This window comes from Maniola jurtina, chromosome 3 (assembly GCF_905333055.1).
Source record: "Maniola jurtina chromosome 3, ilManJurt1.1, whole genome shotgun sequence".
Taxonomy (NCBI): domain Eukaryota; kingdom Metazoa; phylum Arthropoda; class Insecta; order Lepidoptera; family Nymphalidae; genus Maniola; species Maniola jurtina.
The window spans coordinates 4,761,797-4,781,069 of record NC_060031.1 but is presented as its reverse complement, the minus strand read 5'-3'; the positions used below and the strand labels follow the sequence as shown (position 1 = coordinate 4,781,069).

Here is a 19,273-nt window from a genome sequence, read left to right as displayed (position 1 = left end):
AAGGATAGCTTCAGTTTGGCCAACTTACAGAAAATATATAAGAAAGAGGCAGGACACATCATTTTATATAGGTCAAAAAGAGAAACATAAAGAGCGTCACATTAAACGGCGAATGTAAACGAAACTTTCCGAACACGGCGCCATATTGTCATGTCAGGTTATTGATATTGAAGGAGGAGAAAGTAATTGCATTTTATTTACTTGAATTGTGTGAAAATAAGTGATTTACTGATTGATAGCGGCTTAAATTTTAAAGGTATGTATAATACTAAATAGTTTGAACATATATATACATAATTTAACTTATGAAACCATAAATCAAATTCTAATTATTGACGGGTGTGGTATTTAGTTCATCGGACTTGGGTTTCTACTTTGTTTATTTTGTTTTAATGTCTCGATATTCTACAATTGTATTTAAAACAACGTGTAGAATGAAGTGTTTATGTAGATAATGGTGCCCTTTAATACTAGGACGTTGGATTGTTTATAAATCGATACACGGCTGCGTAGTGATCGACCTTTCATAGTTTATTTTTTTATAGGCGCAGGGTGCATAGCTGCATCCGCTAAACCATGAGTTATCAGATACCATCATCACAGAGCCGTACGAGTAAGTATTTGAATGATTTCGTTATTGAAACCGACCGTAATAGAAGAACAGTCCCTGCATTATGTATAGTACTTTCAAAACATGATTGTGACTCATACTTAAGATATTGTCACTTTTCTTTGGGATAGCATTGTGCCAGATACCTATTTGACAGATGCAGTTCCGACTTGTGCATGTTATGTTTACAACTTAACCTACACAACCTTACAACTAAACTTCTACTATACTATGGTAATATTGAAGTTCTTATTGCAATTATGTATTACTTCCTATTTTTGAACAAGAAAAAGCATTAGACACCTTCAATGCATATAGAAGTTACCTCAAAACTTAGTAAATAAAGTATTTTATATTAGTTTGTTTATTTGTTTGTGTGCCGTTAATCCAAAACTATTGCCCTGAGCGATAGTTATTGAGACGCTGCTTTAGCGCTTCACACCACCAAATAGATTAATAAATATACTTCCTGCTGTGTAGTTCGGGGCTCATTTTTTACAACACCTAATACATACCTAGTAAGCTGTCATTATAAACTCATCACAGAACTACTAGTGAGCACTGATCTCCTCTCACAATGTTTGTCTTCTCACAATTCTCGAATCTTCTCACAATCGAGTTTATGTTTATAGTCCACCATGCTGGTCAAGTGTGAATAGGCAGACTTCACAAACCTTTGAGAACATTATGCATATTGCAGAACTCTCATATGTATAGGCTTCCTCACAATGTTTCCTTCACAGTTGAAGCAAGTGATAGGTACTTTATTGCTTAAAACACATAACTGGTAGTAAAATGTATAATAGACACACAATTCACAAAGGTGGTACCTTTTATGTATCAATCTTTTAAGCTAACTTGCTTGTGCCTGTGACTTCGTCCGCGTGGACTACATATTCAAACCTCTATTTTATACTCTCAGGTGTTGAATTTCAAAAATCCTTTCTTAGTAGATGTCTACTTCATAATATCTATCTGCATGCCAAATTTCAGCCCAACCTGTTCAGTAGTTTCGAGCTGTGTGTTGATAGATCAGACCGTCAGTCATCTTTTCCTTTGTATAAAGTATAACAATATTCATGTATTGCAGTGTCGCACAGCAACTATGGTGGTTCTGATGTGCCAATGGCACCAAGCAAGGAGCAGCAGACACTCATGTGGCAGCAGAATTCATACCTGGTGGATTCTGGAATCAACTCTGGGGCGGCCACTCAGGTAAATTATTATTTTATTTTTTTCACTTACCTAGAGATATAATGCAGTACTTTACCTATCCAGAGTCAAGACCTATGTACTGTGAAGTTGAATAAATAAAGTATGTTCTATCTATAAGGATAAACTGAGTGAAAACCACATAATATATCACATAATCATAATATAATATCATCATATAATATACATAATATATGCAAACCACATAATTTAAAGGAGCTTGTAAATACATATTAACTTGAATTCACACAGGTACCATCTCTTACTGGCAAAGAAGATGACGAGATGGAAGGGGATCAACTCATGTTTGATCTGGACCAGGGTTTTGCCCAAGGGTTTACCCAAGAGCAGGTCGATGGTGAGTTTATAAGTTTTTACAAATGGACATATAAAAATAAGAATAATCAGCTGAGTTTTCAGTTCTCAGGTATTTTGAAATCTTGTAGATACTTTGTGCCTAAGTATTTATCAACTAACTTGTCATTTCAATTACTCAAAACTTTTCAGACATGAATCAGCAGCTGTCTCAAACCAGGTCCCAGCGCGTCCGAGCTGCTATGTTCCCAGAGACACTGGAGGAAGGCATTGAGATCCCCTCCACTCAGCTGGACCCAGCCCAGCCTACTGCGGTCCAGCGCTTGTCTGAACCCTCGCAGATGCTGAAACATGCAGTTGTCAACCTTATCAACTACCAAGATGATGCTGACTTGGCTACAAGGTGGGTTTTTCTATATTATCCAAATGATAATAAGGAAGGCATTGAAAACCATCTCACATTTTGAAATATTTTGAATTTTGTGGTAATATTTAAAAGAAATGGGAATAATTATTATGTTTTCTGCTTTTGAAAAAGAAAATACAGTACCTATTGTCCTTTTCTTTCCTATAGAATATTTTTGAATAACTCCAAAACTTGCAGATTATATATTTCTAATTTTTATATCCCCAGGGCCATCCCAGAGTTGATCAAGCTCTTAAACGACGAGGATCAAGTGGTAGTATCTCAAGCTGCCATGATGGTCCACCAGTTGTCAAAGAAGGAAGCCTCAAGGCATGCTATCATGAACTCGCCACAAATGGTCGCAGCTTTAGTACGCGCGATCTCTAACAGCAATGACTTGGAGACAACCAAAGGAGCCGTGGGGACCTTGCATAACTTGTCTCATCACCGACAAGGTCTACTCGCTATCTTCAAGAGTGGAGGAATACCAGCTTTGGTCAAACTCTTGAGCTCTCCAGTGGAATCTGTACTGTTCTATGCCATAACAACATTACACAATCTTTTATTGCACCAAGATGGTTCCAAAATGGCAGTGCGTCTGGCTGGTGGACTTCAAAAGATGGTGGCATTACTCCAAAGGAATAACGTGAAGTTCCTTGCAATTGTTACCGATTGTCTTCAGATATTGGCTTATGGGAACCAGGAGTCAAAGCTGATTATATTAGCTTCGCAAGGTCCGATTGAGTTGGTCCGTATCATGCGTTCATATGACTATGAGAAGTTGCTGTGGACCACTTCAAGGGTTCTGAAGGTGGGTTTATTTTTACATTTGAGTTATGTTTATCGCACATCTCAGACTGTTTTCGCAGTGTAATAAAATAATTTGCTGCATTTTGTTGATGGCTTGAACTTGAATGATTTACGATTAGCTTAACTTAATACTATTTCAAGCCAATTTCTGTCTGGCGAATTGGCTCTTGATAGCTGGTTATAATACAGTTAGTTTTGGTATAAAACTAAAGTTAACATTTTATGCAGTTTCTTTAAAAAAGACATGTCATAATATGTAATAAATTAGGTATATTAGAAGAAAATTCCTATAAAAATTATATTGCAGTTTAAGAAATCACTAAAACTATGTTATAACTACTTGTTTACTATGTTGAAATCTCTATCATTATTCTCAGGTGCTGTCTGTCTGCTCAAGCAACAAACCAGCAATTGTTGAAGCAGGTGGAATGCAAGCCCTGGCTATGCATCTTGGCAACCCCAGTGGTCGTTTGGTCCAGAACTGCCTTTGGACTTTGAGAAATCTCTCCGATGCTGCTACCAAGGTAAAGTATACATTGTCATCAACGTATCGCTGGCTCACTGCTGAGCACGGATCACCTCTCAAAATGAGAAGGGCTTAGCCATAGTCTATTATGCTGGCTAAATGCAAATTAGCAGACATCACACATCTCAAAATGAGAAGGGCTTAGCCATAGTCTATTATGCTGGCTAAATGCAAATTAGCAGACATCACACATGTTAGAACATTTTGGAGAACTCTCCAACATGAGGTTTATTTACGATATTTTTTCTTCGTCATTGAAGCAAGTGATATTAAATTGCTTAAAAGTCACAGAACTCTGAAAAGGTACATGCCTGTGATCGAAGCCCTGACTCTCCGAATAGGCCACTCTGAATTTTTCACTACTAGGCACTATTGCTCATATACTACAAATAACTTGAACAAAATTGTTGACTTTGGCGACTTTCATCAACTTTACACCTCGAAAGGAAAATGAATATGACCTCTGTGGCTAGTTATTAAAGTATGGCTTTATCACACTATCACACTGATATTTTAAAAGCGAAAGTTTGTTACTTTTTCATGCGAAAACTACTAGACGGATTTGGATAAAATTTAGGGTAAAAAACCTATATCAGCTAGTTAATAGTAATTAAAGAGATTTATGTTTCTGTTTAGGTGGAAGGACTGGAAGGTCTGCTTCAGAGTTTGGTACAAGTGCTGGCTTCTACCGATGTTAACATTGTGACTTGCGCTGCCGGCATACTGTCCAACTTGACCTGCAACAACCAGCGTAATAAGGTATTTATATTTATTCCTTCAAGAAGAAAACAATAAGTACTTATAAGTCTGTGTGTGTAAGGTTGAGTCTGTGTGAACAAATTTTCTCAGAAGCTAAATGAAAAATTAATAGAATAGAATGTTAAAGGAATTGTTGCCATGCCATATATAAAATTAATTCAATGTCATATTAAAATGTTTAAAAACTATGAACTCTGTTTAAATTAGCAACAATTGCAGATCTGTCATTTATTCTGAGATCTACAGAGCCTACTTTGACTGTCTGGTCCTCAAACTTGACAGATTTATGTCAATGTTTTATGTTTGGCGCATTCATACGGATTGTAAGCCCTAGAATCCTAGTATTTTTAGTAATAAGTGGTTTTATTAATTTTCAGGTGACAGTATGCCAGGCGGGTGGTGTCGACGCCCTAGTGCGTACCGTGGTGTCGGCTGGCGATCGTGAGGAGATCACTGAGCCGGCCGTGTGCGCGCTACGTCACCTCACTTCGCGTCATGTTGAGAGTGAGATGGCACAGAACGCTGTCAGACTGCATTATGGATTGCCAGTAAGTAAAAAATTGATGGCCGCTGGGGGAGACGTGTTCTGGAGTGGAAACCATGTATCAGCAAGCGCAGTGTGAGAGGACCAACTCGCTGGACAGAGGATCGTGTGTGGTGGCGTGCTCTTGGGAAGGCCTATGTCCAGCAGTGGACGCAAATAGGCTGGTTGATTGATTGATTGAATTAGATTGTTAGGTGGTGACAGTATACCAGGCGGGAAGTGTAGAGGCTCTAGTACGTACGATGGTGTCGGCTGAAAGAGATTACTGATACATCGTGCGCTACATCATTTCACTTCGCGACATGCAAAACGCTGATTAACGATATTTTTTTCTCATTCCAGGTGATAGTGAAACTGCTGCAGCCGCCGTCCCGCTGGCCACTGGTGAAGGCGGTGGTGGGGCTGGTGCGCAACCTGGCGCTGTGCCCGGCCAACCACGCGCCGCTACGCGAACACGGCGCCGTGCACCACTTGGTCCGACTCTTGCTACGTGCTTTCAACGATACTCAGAGGGTGAGTGAATGTTCAGTCATACAGCTCAAGACGGCTCAGATTCTGCAAAAGTGCGTGGATGGCCACGGAACCCTAAAGAAGGTAATAGAAACGGTATTGATTCTTCTTCTTGTTCTTCTTCTCTCTGGGCCGGTTTCCGCACTTAAACATATGGTATTGATTGTCTTCAATTTGATCGTGTGTCGTCAGTTTTGAGGAGGGGTCTATACAGACGAACAGCATTTGGTCTGCAAGCCGACTGCAAAATAGCAGTTGGGATGCCAGACAACTGCCGACTGACTGGACAGTCCGTGTGCAGTTCACACTGAATACCCGCACTAGAATTGCACGGCGACTGCAGTTCCCACTGTTTCTCTCAAGCGCAAGAGACTAGAAACTCCTTCGGTCGTGTGAACCCTATTGAAAATTGTAGACGATTGAAGTAGGTGTTATAGTGTCATTTTAGTCATGGAAACTAACCACGTTTTGTTTTTTCAGCAACGCGGTTCTGTTTCCGGCGGCGGGGGTACGGGCGGCGCTTACGCGGATGGAGTTCGTATGGAAGAGATAGTGGAAGGCGCGGTCGGGGCCTTACACATTTTAGCACGCGAGAGCCTCAACCGCACGCTGATCCGACAGCAGAACGTCATCCCGATATTCGTGCAGCTACTGTTCAACGAGATCGAGAACATACAAGTAAGTTCCAACTGTAGGGCATACATTTTCCCACCTATGGGGCATACAATACAACAAAAACACTATCTCCATTGTTTTAGAAACAAACCTAAACATTTCGTTTAGTCGACATTTGATATAATCCCACTTCACACTATCACCCTAATATTATAAAAGGGCAAGTTTGTGTGTATGTATGTATGTGTGTGTGTGTGTGTGTGTGTGTGTGTGTGTATGTTTGTTACTCCTTCACGCAAAAACTACTGAACGGATTGGGCTGTTTGGAATGGAATTAGATTATACCCTGGATTAGCACATAAACTACTTTTTATCCTGGAGAATCAAAGAGTTCCCACGGGATTTTTAAAAAACCTACATCCACGCGAACGAAGTCGTGGGCATCAGCTAGCAAAAATAATAAAGGAATTACACAAAGAAATACGATGGTTAAGATGTACGTGTAATATGTTATATATTTCCCCCTCCAGCGTGTAGCGGCCGGAGTACTGTGCGAGTTAGCTGCAGACAAAGAAGGGGCCGAAATGATAGAGGCCGAAGGGGCTACGGCCCCGCTCACGGAGCTGCTTCATTCACGCAATGAAGGTAGGCTAACTTTTGGTTTACAGGTTTACCTTTGACCACATTTGACCATACATTGACAAATCCAAAAGGCATTCCGAACCAGTGGTAGATGCTTTTGACCATTCAAAGTACTTGTAAAAGTAAATTTTTTATTATTTATTTTAAAATCATCTACTGTCTAATGCGATGATTTACGTTTGATAAATATTTAGATAATAATCGGACCCTGTTCTGTCAAATTATATTTAGATAAACAGAGACAGAGTATTGCTCTGTCTCTCATTTATCAAAAAAATAAAATTGACAGAGTTTTGGTTTAAGTCCTACTCAATGAACGCCTAAGAAATTTAATGCGAAGTGTCATAGTTTTTGTTTGACAAGCAACTATAAAAATGAATTTAGTCACTTAACCGTAGCGAAAATTCGTAAGTCTATGCACTTAACTAGTAAGTACCCACTGAAGACAAAGGGTGGAACATCTGTTTTATAATATATTCAAAAAAAATCTATAATGATGCCTTGACAAACAAATTGATCTGAACCAAAATACGATTTGTGTTTTGTATGTTTAACTATAATGTACAATTTTCTTTCAGTGAATTAGTGATTTGACATTGCACCAGAAAGTTGAAATATTATTGATATGTATATAGCCCTGCAGATAGTATAGTAAATAGTAATGGCATTTCATTACTATAACAGCATTAACTACAGGCCTATCGTTTAACTGAGGCGGTATCTACTCCATGAGAAAGCTGCGCGGTGCGGGAGGGGCGGAGCCTGTTGTTAGCACCCCATGTTCCATGTAGGTACACACATGATCCAAAGAACATCGGTGTCCGCACTCCTGTCATAAGGGCGTGTTCCCACTCTGTCGTGACGACAAATGGTCTTGCAGTTTATAGTGTCATTGCTTGTATATTTTAATGGAGATTGAGTGTGTTGCCAGCGTCGCACACCTGATCAAAATTCGCGATTTGGTTTTCTTGTAAAGTTGTTATTGAAAAAGTATCTTTCATGGGCTGTTTTTTTTTCTTCAAAAATATAATACATCTCCATAAAAGCTTTGTCGAGGTCCATCGCATACTTATAATAATCGTGTGGTTGAGTAATGAAAATTGACTCTAGCGTCGATCAAATCCGACATCCGACTAGAGTTAGCGACATCAGATAAAAAAATTGACTCTCCAACACTTGACTAGTGGGAACAGGCTCTTAAACGGTAGGCCTATAGTAGTAATGAGAATCTCATTACTATTTACTACCATATTGTATGAGCTGTGTGTCGGCACGTTGTAGGCGTAGCGACGTACGCGGCGGCCGTGCTGTTCCGCATGTCGGAGGACAAGCCGCACGACTACAAGAAGCGCCTGTCCATGGAGCTCACCAACTCGCTGTTCCGCGACGATCACCAGATGTGGCCCAACGACCTCACCATGCAATCCGACCTGCAGGTTTGTGATGCGATCAGTTTATTGTATGATCTGGGTCGGCACGTTGTACGGATGTTCCGCATGTCGGAGGACAAGAAGCGCTTGTCCATGGAGCTTACCAACTCACTGTTCCACGACGACCACAAGATGTGGCCCAACAACCTCACCATGCAATCCGACCTTGCAGGTTTGTGTTGCGATCAGTTACTGTATGCGCTGGGTCAACACGTAGGGATGTTCCGTATGTCGGAGGACAAACCGCACCACTACAAGAAGCTCTTGTCCATGGATCTCGCTGTTCCGTGACGACACCAGCGGGGTGATTCGCTAACTCAATGTTCAAAGCTGGATGATAGCCACAGATTTCATTTAACATTGGTTGGTTCTACATTGCTGCTTCACTGAGTGATATTGAATAACTTTTAGTAGAAAACCTTTATGGATTAATAATAATAAATGAGCTCAGTGGCTATATACAGCGTTGACCACTGTGGAGCAGATTGACCTAGTGGAGACAATCAAAAATAAAACCAAAATCTGTTACCAATATAATATTATCTGTCGCTCCCAGCACACTTTCAAATTGGCCAGAGAGTAAAATATAATACTTCTGGACAAAGAAGATTTTTTTTTTAAACTCTTCGATAAACAAATGTCTATTGTTGTCCTATTTTTGGTTAATTTTAAGCTTTATTTATAACATCATTTGCATATTATAAAGTTTATTTTTAAATGTCTTCTCCAAGGTTTGCACTACAAGTACGATCTATGTTCTTTACTACTCTCTTATTTGATTTTTTAGGCAGTCTCATTTATTTAAGAAGTAAAAAGCACTATAATGTATTACTTTTAGTCCAAATCTAAAATTACGCGCTTAGTAGGACAGGCTTTATACATAGTACTAATCATTCACATGCTATAAACCATCCAATGAACAGCACCATTATTTTTTTTTTTACCTAATACCCATAATCCTTTGGTATTATGGTCCACCTATTCTATATCTATATTATGTTTACTTTGATGATGCCTATTCACTTTTGACTTGAAGGTATTGCTGCGAAAAATTGCCATGGGCGATGGCCCTAAGTTCTTTACCATGTATTTATTCATATAAAAACGATTTATTTGTCTAAGATAAAATAAAGCCTATCCTAATAAGCGGCGATAACTTGTGTGTGTTTTTTTATCAATTCGCTTTCTTCCCAACCTTTGTTTTCGATGTGTTGATAAGAGATAACGTTCGATAGGACATGCTCGGGCCCGAGCAGGGCTACGAGGGCCTGTACGGGACGCGGCCCTCCTTCCACCAGCAAGGTAAGACTTGAACACCACTGCACACCTGTTTGGTCTACTAACCCTATAGACATGTAGAATGTTAGGACGAATGCAACAGAATATCAAACATGAGTAGTGAGTATGTAATTTAACGAGATGTAATTTTACTAGTTTTTTAAAAGTCCCGTCGGAACTCTTTGATTTTCCGGGATAAAAAGTAGCCTATGTCCTTCCCCGGGATGTAAGCTAAATGTACCTTTCATCAATTGATTTAACTGTTGGGCCGTGAAAAACTAGCAGACAGATAGACACAATTTGGATTTATAATATTAGTATGGATTTTTGGTTCTGCGGTCTGTACAAATCCCTCTGTAGTGCATACAACTACCTCACTATTTCTAGCCTCGTTAGCACAGAAGTTTGACAGCAACCGTGTGATTGGCTAAAACTCCCATGCACATTCGGTTACAAATATGAGATTATTATTGCAATATAATCATCACAACAATTTACTGTAGAGCTATTATTTTGTTGCTGTATAAACGTAAAAAACCGGCCAAGTGCGAGTCAGACTCGCGCACTGAGGGTTCCGTACTTGGGTAGTTTTTCCAACATTTTGCACGATAAATCAAAAACTATTAACCTAGAACATGGTTTTTTTTTTCAAATTTACCCGAAAGTTTAAACACCATTTTATGGATATAACTTGAAAAATGACGGACTTCACACAAACTATTTAAACCCTTTTGGGGGCGGAATTTCAAAAACTCATTTCATAGCGAATAAGAGATTCTACTGTATTAGTGGCTGTGCATTGATAAATCAGTTACGCCAAGTTATTTATGTTATATGTATATTTATAGATTTATTATAAAAACATTGCAATATTAAAAGAAATAACCCAAAATTTATTCTGTTGCACGAGTCCAAAGTTATATTTTTTAGAAACTAACATTGTAATTAGATAGAAAAATATTTTATTTCAATGTATAAGTATGATAATAAAGCACTGCAAATGTATGTTTATTGTCTTATATCGTAAGAATGTCGTAAGGTTCTGTATAAATATGTTTCTTTCTTCTTTACACGCAGCTTAATCCGGGACCTATATATCACTAAACTCAGGTGATGGGAATATTATTATTATGGTTGTTTTATGGTGTTTTTTTACTAATTCAACTTAGTATGTATGTATTTTGCATAGTTTTGTGTGATAAAATTATTATATTTTATGTTTGTACATAGTGAAAGCATGAGTGATAAGTTGATAACAATAGATTTATTTAAACAGGCTACTCACACCCCTGCCGTGAAGGCAATCTAGTTTAATTAAAAATTGCTTATAATAATTATTTTATTATGTATACTATATGCAAGCACGGGCAATTTCCTACATATCCCTGTTTTCTTTGAGATTATACACTGGCGCCATTCTGAACACGTGTGTTCCGCTGGACATTTACTCTCACACTGAAGGATATGCATGTATGTAGAGAAAAAATCTTAATTGCCACTTCACTCCGACACGAGTTTTCCTTCACGGCTTCGCATGCACTGGGCGGCAGGCCCGTGTGTAGGGACCACCATATATTGCCTCAAATCAAGCTGCCTCCTAGATTGACCCTGCCGTAGTTACGTGAATAGAGCTCTTAAGCTGGGATCTATAGAGCGTACTTTGGCTTTGCTCAGACTTAAGTCAGAGTTAAAGCGAGACAGATTTATGTGAGCGATATAATGCTGTCTCGTTTTAACAGTGTCTTAAGCCTGAGCAAAGTCCAAGTACGCTCTATAGGCCTCGCCCCTTAGATTGCCCCTGCGGCAGGTGTGTGAGTAGCTTGCTTTACATGTTCTGTTTCATTCTAAATTCGTTGTGCATCTTATACCTAGCAAAGCTATGACTTATGTTTCGTTATAAGCTAATAGTGCCTGAATGTTTTGTTGATCTCCTAAATTTTGTTAGCGGATAGTGAAAAAAAAAATACGTATATTTAACATTTGGGGATACCGAACGATGTAGTTTGAACTTCTAAGAATTGTTTAAGATCCCACAACATGACAGTTTCAGCTATGGATAAAAATATTAAGTACGAAGTAAATGCTGCCTGGATTTTTAAGCCTTTTCCTCATGCGACCACAATATTATCCTTACAAAATGACGGCTTGATTTGTAATATTTTAAATTTTTTATTATTACTTTTCACTTAAAAAAATAATAAATTCTAGAATTATTCACTCACGTTAAATTATGAATGAAGGCATTCTACTATAAATTAATATCGGCTTGGACCGTGTTACAGTCCGTGAAAATTGATCGCTTACAGTAAAGTATCGACTATTCTCACAAATTAGTCGATACTTTGATTTATTTCTTAAACTGGACCTTTTCAAGTAAAGATTTTTATATAAACCTGTGAGGATAATATTGCTACTGTCGCAAATAAAATAACCGTAAGCCTACGTTGTCGTATTAGTTTACAAATTACGAAAAACCAAATTAAATTTGAATTTCGTGGGCAGGCCGGTCTCATGACCCTTAAATCAAGGGTGTTTAGGTCCATTTTACTTTGACGTTATTTTTTTTTTGGCTCGAATACTATCAAAATTGGTGAGAAGTAAAATCTCTTGCTGAGGGTACTGGCTTTTATCTTTGTCTGCGAAAGCATTTAAGGTCTCGTTTCCCTTCCAGGCTACGATCAGATACCGATAGATTCAATGCAGGGCCTAGAAATCGGCAGTGGATTTGGAATGGACATGGACATTGGCGAAGCAGATGGCGGCGGCGCTGCATCAGCAGACTTGGCCTTTCCTGAGCCTCCGCACGACAACAACAATGTCGCCGCCTGGTACGACACCGACCTTTGAACTGAGCAACGACACAACAGTAGTCTAAGAGCCCAAGAACAAGATGAGTACAAAATAATAATAGTAAATTCATGAAATTATTAGTGTTTTCAGAACAGAGAATAGAAATACTGGGTCCCTAGTTTTGTGTCGTTCAATTTCTACTAACTTCATAGATTATAACAGTTGATTCTTCCCCTAATTTACTTCTTGTGCTCTTACGCTATTAAAGGATTTCGTTTCAATGTACTGGACGAACGGGAGTTTTATTTCGAATGTTGTTTTAAGGTATATACATAATGTTCAAACGATAAAGCGAAACAGACCTTAATACTAATGTCAAATAATGTTTTTTAAATCATAATCTTTCCCAGCTTTTGCTAGAATATTATAAAAATTTGAAACAAAAAAGAACACATTTGCCCGTTAAGAAAGTGTCATAATAAAGTGGCATTTTAAGAAATTTTCTTGCAAGCCAGTTGATACGATATGTAGCTGTTTATCAAGTATGTATTTACCTTAAAAATAAATCGCGCGTTGATAAGTTATTGTTATTACGAATAAAAAATACGATTAAGTTTTTATCCCACGACAATTAATGTACAATTATTCTGTTGCAACTTGAATATTAATTTGACTACCGTTATTCGAAGATTAATTGATTTGAAACTTAGTGCCTATCTCAAATTAGCTACGCTTCAAATAAGGTAAGTGAATTAATAAGCGTTTTATTAGTAGGTAAAACGTATTCATTTTTGACTGTACTGTTATTCGAAGCTTAACTAATTTGAGATAGGCACTATGTTTCAAATTAATTAAGCTTCGAATAAGTTAGTTAATTTATTAGCCGGTAAAATGCGTTCATTAACATTAAGATCTCATAAAAATTCCTGTCAATCAAAATAAAAAATGTCATTTTTCTCGCAAGAGTTTCAAATCATTAAATATGTTCAATTCTGTGATATTACATTCTTTGAACATACTTAATTATCAAAGGCAGCTGTTATATAAAAATCAGTAAACATTAAGACGTGCAAATTCTCAAAATCAATATCAGATATAGACGAATGAATCAGTGAAATAGAAGTTAGCTTTAGGCATGAAATAGAAATTATAAAGGCTATGTATTATTTATGTCTACTTTTGTGGTACATTTATTGAATGTATCATTTGCAGAAATGTTGTTTGTTTTTTCTATTTCATTCGTAGAGTAAATCTTTGATTTTTCCTATTACAACAAAAAAGTGCATCATTCATAAAAGTTTTATAGATAATTCTTATAAATCTACATCCTTCTTTTTTATTTCTGAAGGCAAGGAAAATCTTAAATAATATTATTGGTGCTATTTTGAAATGAGCAATTCATAACTACTTATAAAAAAAGTATTCGAAATTATTATTGAGAAAATCGACTAAATATGATCGCCCTGCATTGATTATATCGAGTTTTGTACGCGAACGTATGAAATGCGTGTAATCGGAAAATAGGGTATTGTTTACATTATAAGATATGACATAGGCTTTAAAGTAATACTTGATAGAAAGTACGATTCATCTAAATATGTACGTGCATTTATGGAGTTTGTAGTGTGTTTTTTTTTTTTAATTTGCTGAATGACTTTTTTATTTAAACAATGCATAAGACTGTTTGATTGTGTAAGAATTTTATTTTATATTGACGATTGACTGCCATTATGTTTATTTTGGGATACGCGCACACCTAGGTACATACGTTTACGTTTGCTCGCTTTTTCGTGTATAAAGGCCAGATTCGATACTTTTAGTATCAGCGATTGGCAATTTAATTGCTTTTTGGAAGCTGGATGAACGGCCCGCTCTGCGCACATATAATTGCAGTCGCAGTGATCAAGTCGAACTTATATTTATTATTTTAATCCAGCGATCAAACGCAATGCAGCATCGATGCGTTTGCGAAATCGCCGATCGCTGATTCTAAATGGATCGTGTATGCTATAGCCCTTATTTCTTCATAGGTGCTTGCTAATTCTGTTTTACACAAATCATAAACTAAATCAATAAAGTAGCGCTAAATCAATAAATCCTTTTCTGAACAGAATATTTTAAAAAGGAAAGCACTATTATATAAAGAACAATCAATTTATTTTTTAGTTTTGTGTATAACGGAATTAGAACTATCATCCTTGTGTACAACGTTTACAAGCAGTAAATGTTAAAATATTACATAAGGCGTTGCTTTAACAGGCTGCATTGGAATTCATAGTCAAGATGGGGGGGGGGGGGGGGGGGGGGGCATTCAGATGACATGTGTCATATTCAATCTTTATGCAATGTAATAAGGTTGTATATGACACGATATGTCGTGTGAATGGCCCCCTAAAGAAGCCTCTATCTTGATTATAAATTCCAGTGTTAAATAGCAATAGCGCTGTAACAAAAGCTTTTCAAGTGGCGAAAATCCAAAAAAATCAACTCAAATGAGCGTGTCCAAATCAGGCAGCATTGCTGGTTAAAATATGGGTTATTTGCCATCGATTATTCGGCCGAGGCAACCTGCGCTCGATGAGTCACGAGGCATGCCAAGTTATTCGACTATTTGGCTCGCGAGGCAACCGCACGAGTCCGTGCGCTTGGTGTGGACACGCCTGTTTGCGTACGAATAGTGATCAAATATAAACGTATAAGTTAATGCAGTCTTGATTGTGACCTATGAATGCAATTTGAACAAATGTAATGTTGTCTTGTATAAACTGTTTTTTTTTTTATTACTGATTTGGCTAAAAAAATTGTTCCATTACGAAACATTGATGCGAAAAATGCGATAGTCGCAATCAATTATTCTATTGCTAAGTGATTGTGCCGATAAATAACCAAAGCATCAATCACAAGTTTTTCGTAAATATTGTTAAAAGTAACGTTTTACAGGACAAATTATATTGTTTTATTCAAGTTCTATACGAAATATGATATGACTTAGGATACGTATTTGAGAAGATTGGTTCTCCTTTTTCAGTTGCCAATTTTATTGGACAATGAACAAACTAATTAATTATAATTTCGAATGTAATAGAAATAGTGGATTTATCAATTAAAACCGTGTTTAACGATGAAAGGATGATTTATTAAATTATGTAATACATAATAATCGGTAGAAACCCCTTAATTGCTGTTAAGGTGCGTCTACACTATAGGTACAACTTAGGCATAGTGCAAGTTCGTGCCAAAAACAATAATTTTTTGCTGAATGTATTTTCAATATCAATTAATGTGGTACATATTTCTTTATAATGTACCGTTTACACCTTATTGAAGTTGACATAAACTTTATTCAAAAATTAACTTTAGGTTTTTACGCATTACGGTGTATACGTATCTTAACAAAAATGTGTTCTATAATAAAATAATGATATCAAAATGTTTAGGAGATGCACACTAACGTAACAACATACACGTAGACTTAGATTATTGTAACCGTATGTGTAAGATTTAGTATTAATTATTGTGTAATTCCTTTTAGGGTCCTCATATATAATTTTTCTATTTGATATTTTAAGTATCTTTACCAATGTTTTTATACTAGTTCGGTTATGAAGACATTGCTGAAGCCATGAGGTTTTGTCCATATATGTATGGATATTAAATTAAATTTAAAACAATGTAATCTTTTATTTTTTACCCTTATTCACCCTGAGGGCTTGGGTATACTCAAAAATTGTATAGAAGCAGGTATTACTTTGCGAAAGTCCATGATATACTTACAAGGCTTTGCGTATATCCAGGCCTGTATCTAATTATAATAAAATTAGCTATAGGTACCTACTCTATCCACGGAAAGAAGTATAGCCTCTTTCTGTAACGTAATCCCATACAAAGGACAGAGCCAAAAATCCCAGTGGGCGTTAACCAATTTGAGTCACCAACCAATCACAAATGAAACTTTCCGAATTGAATTTCGAATGATCGCGGAACATTTACTTGCTAGGTGGCAGCGCCCCAGTCCGCCAGTAGAGATCGTCAATCCAGCTTCCTATTTATATTGTTCACACGTGCCACAGTTGCCAGTGGGACATTGTTCGTCCCGCTAATCACAGAGTCGACTCGTCGCCAATTATAAAGTTGGGGGACATCTTTCAAAATAGAACAAATTGATTCACGTTACTGGTTTGGTGTGGAATTGGCAACCACAGTATGCACAGGCCAAACATGAACTAATTAATCATTCAAAACTGGATCCCTAATTATATCGACTAGTTAGTGACTTAAGGAATCGATCTTAGGACATTTACCTACCTAATAGCTTGGACGAATAAATACTCCCTAATAGATGACACCGCACCGGGTGCGTCAGCAGAGATCGTCAATCCAGCTTACTATCACACTTTATTAATATTATTATAAAGGCGGTGTGTATGTGTGTGTGTGTGTATATTTGTTAGGTACTCCTTCACGCAATAACTACTGGACGGGGTTTGGCTGAAATTTGGAATGGAGATAGATAATATCCTGGATTAGCACATAGCCTACTTTTTATCCCCGAAAAATCAAAGAGTTCCCACGGGATTTCTAAAAACCTAAATCCACGCAGGCGAAGCTGCGGGCATCAGCTAGTCTATTTCTATTCGTTCATTGTTCACACGCGGCATCGCTACCACTGGGACATTGTTCGTCTCGCTAATAACAGAGTCGACTCTACGCCAATTATAAAGTTGGGGGACACCTTTCAAAATGGAACAAATTGCTTCACGTTACTGCCGTACCTGTGAACTCGTCATTGATTGATGCGGTTTATGAAGCCCGTGGCAATACAACACGATTTCAATTGTTTTATTATATCAATGTAATTTGTAACATTTGTCACGCCGACTTCTCGTAACAACAAGTGTAAATTAAAATTTATAACACCCCCGACAAGTGAAGGTTACAGTAACTAGGAAAGAGCTAATAACTTTCAAACGGCTGAACCGATTTTCTTGGATTATAGCTAAGAACACTCTCGATCAAGCCACCTTTCAAACAAAAATAAAACAAAATTAAAACCGGTTCATTAGTTTAGGAGCTACTATACCACAGACAGATACACACGTACACGTATGTAGGAAAAAGTACCTAAAGCAATTCATTACCAAATACCTACCTATGGCAACGGGTAGTTTGATTATTCAACGGGTAGAAAGACTATTCACAAAATAATTATCTACTTATGTCTAAATAGGTAGGTATGATTATTATTATCGTACCTAGATACTAACTTTTCAAGCAAAAATTGTAGGGGTAGGTATGCAGTGGCTAGGTCGATTCCGGAAAATCTTTTTTTTACTCAGATACAAGTTAGCCCTTGACTGCAATCTCACCTGGTGATAAGTGATGATGCAGTCTAAGATGGAAGTGGGCTAACCTCAATCTGCTTCTGTCGTTATTACAATCGTAATATTATTGTTGTGATTGGCGGAATTTATAGTATCTGTAAAGATTAGCTTTACTTGAGTACCTACTTGGTTTAGGAGTAAAAAGTAATTCATAATCAAATAAGTTGGGCAGATGGGTATCCTGTGTTGGCCGTAAAAATAATGCTATCTACCCTCGACAGAGGTTTATTAAAAAGTCGTAAACCGATGTAAGGGAGATACTGCAGCATAGATATAATGAGAGTCGTAACTATTAGCTATAAACCCGCTTTGTTTTAATGATTACTTGCATTAAATTTTTGTGTAGCTTCGGGGTGGATAAATGGATACCCAAAAAGCAGGCCTCTTGAACATAAGTTTCAATAAATTCGTAAAATTAAAAGAGAATATTTTTATCCATCAATATGATTAGCTAGAGTTGATTTCATCTAGTTTCAGTTGTTCCCGAGTGGAATGACGCCAAGAATGCAGGCTGCATTTTTGCGCTGGATAATTCTTTTATAGGTAATTTATGTTTCATTGTTATTATATCTAATTCTGTATGTTAAATAAACAGTTAAAATATTATGATTTTAATGAGTAGGTACCTATCTACATGTCAATAAATGAGAGACAATAGAGATTTCACCACGTTTAATAGCCTCATCGGGTGACAAAAAGGCTGGCTCATTTTTTGCGCAACGGATCAGCCTGGCTGTCCAGCGTGGAAATGCAGCCAGTATTCTTGGCATCATTCCACGCGGGCATGATTTGTATAGTATTGAGATAAGGCTAGCTTTAAGTTTTATTGTAATAATATTTTCTTTAAAAAAAAAAGACGATAGATAATATAGCACATTGTAAGCCAATACATGTACTCGTAGCTATAAAGATGCCAGCATAACTTAGCCGTACAATGCAAGTATCGGCAAAAGACGTCGACGTGACTGGCATCCCTCAAATTGTTAGCAAAGGTGAGCGCGACCTCAGACCGCAACGCAACTTCCCTCCTCCGCCTCGATGCCTTGCTGCCGACAGTTATTATGTACAATTAGGACTTAGACCGCGCACTAATCTTGCACTAACTTCGCCGTGGGATGTGCATAAAATAGTTGCCTAATTGTTGCGGCGGCGACGGCAATTTTGTTGTACGTATGGTAGTCCTACCACCATACGTACATACGACATACGAGTGTGTGTCTGTGTGAGTAGAGATGCCAGCTTTTGTTGGCTCTCTCTTTAATTAGTATATTGAACTCTATCTCTTACCTCAGAGAAGTCTTTCAGGTTATCAAGCGGATTTTTTTATAGGTATGTTTTATAAGTAGGTATCTGTAGTCCTTCTTACGACGACTTTTCCGATGGCCAATAAAAGCTGAGAGGAGACCCGTGGGTAGGAGTGAGCAGCTGGTGATGGTGGTGGTTGA

The 19,273-nt window shown here is 37.5% G+C and overlaps 1 protein-coding gene across 4 annotated transcripts; it reads left to right on the top strand.

Moving 5' to 3' along the window:
• The first annotated feature begins 128 nt into the window (after nt 1-128).
• Nucleotides 129-16,115, top strand: LOC123880808 (armadillo segment polarity protein). Of its 4 annotated transcripts, XM_045929131.1 has the most exons (16): nt 129-256; nt 546-613; nt 1,701-1,825; nt 2,075-2,180; nt 2,330-2,540; nt 2,772-3,354; nt 3,731-3,877; nt 4,516-4,638; nt 5,016-5,186; nt 5,525-5,695; nt 6,173-6,370; nt 6,838-6,952; nt 8,231-8,385; nt 9,615-9,681; nt 10,735-10,767; nt 12,329-12,438. In XM_045929131.1, the coding sequence occupies exons 2-15, from the start codon at nt 577-579 to the stop codon at nt 10,737-10,739; spliced, it is 2,214 nt and encodes a 737-aa protein (XP_045785087.1). In that variant the 5' UTR covers nt 129-256; nt 546-576; the 3' UTR covers nt 10,740-10,767; nt 12,329-12,438. The 4 variants fall into 4 exon arrangements, with proteins under 4 accessions (XP_045785087.1, XP_045785086.1, XP_045785085.1 ...); XM_045929130.1 differs by lacking the exon at nt 10,735-10,767 and having other exon boundaries at nt 8,237-8,385; nt 12,329-16,115; XM_045929129.1 differs by lacking the exon at nt 10,735-10,767 and having other exon boundaries at nt 12,329-16,115.
• Nucleotides 16,116-19,273: the final 3,158 nt, after the last annotated feature.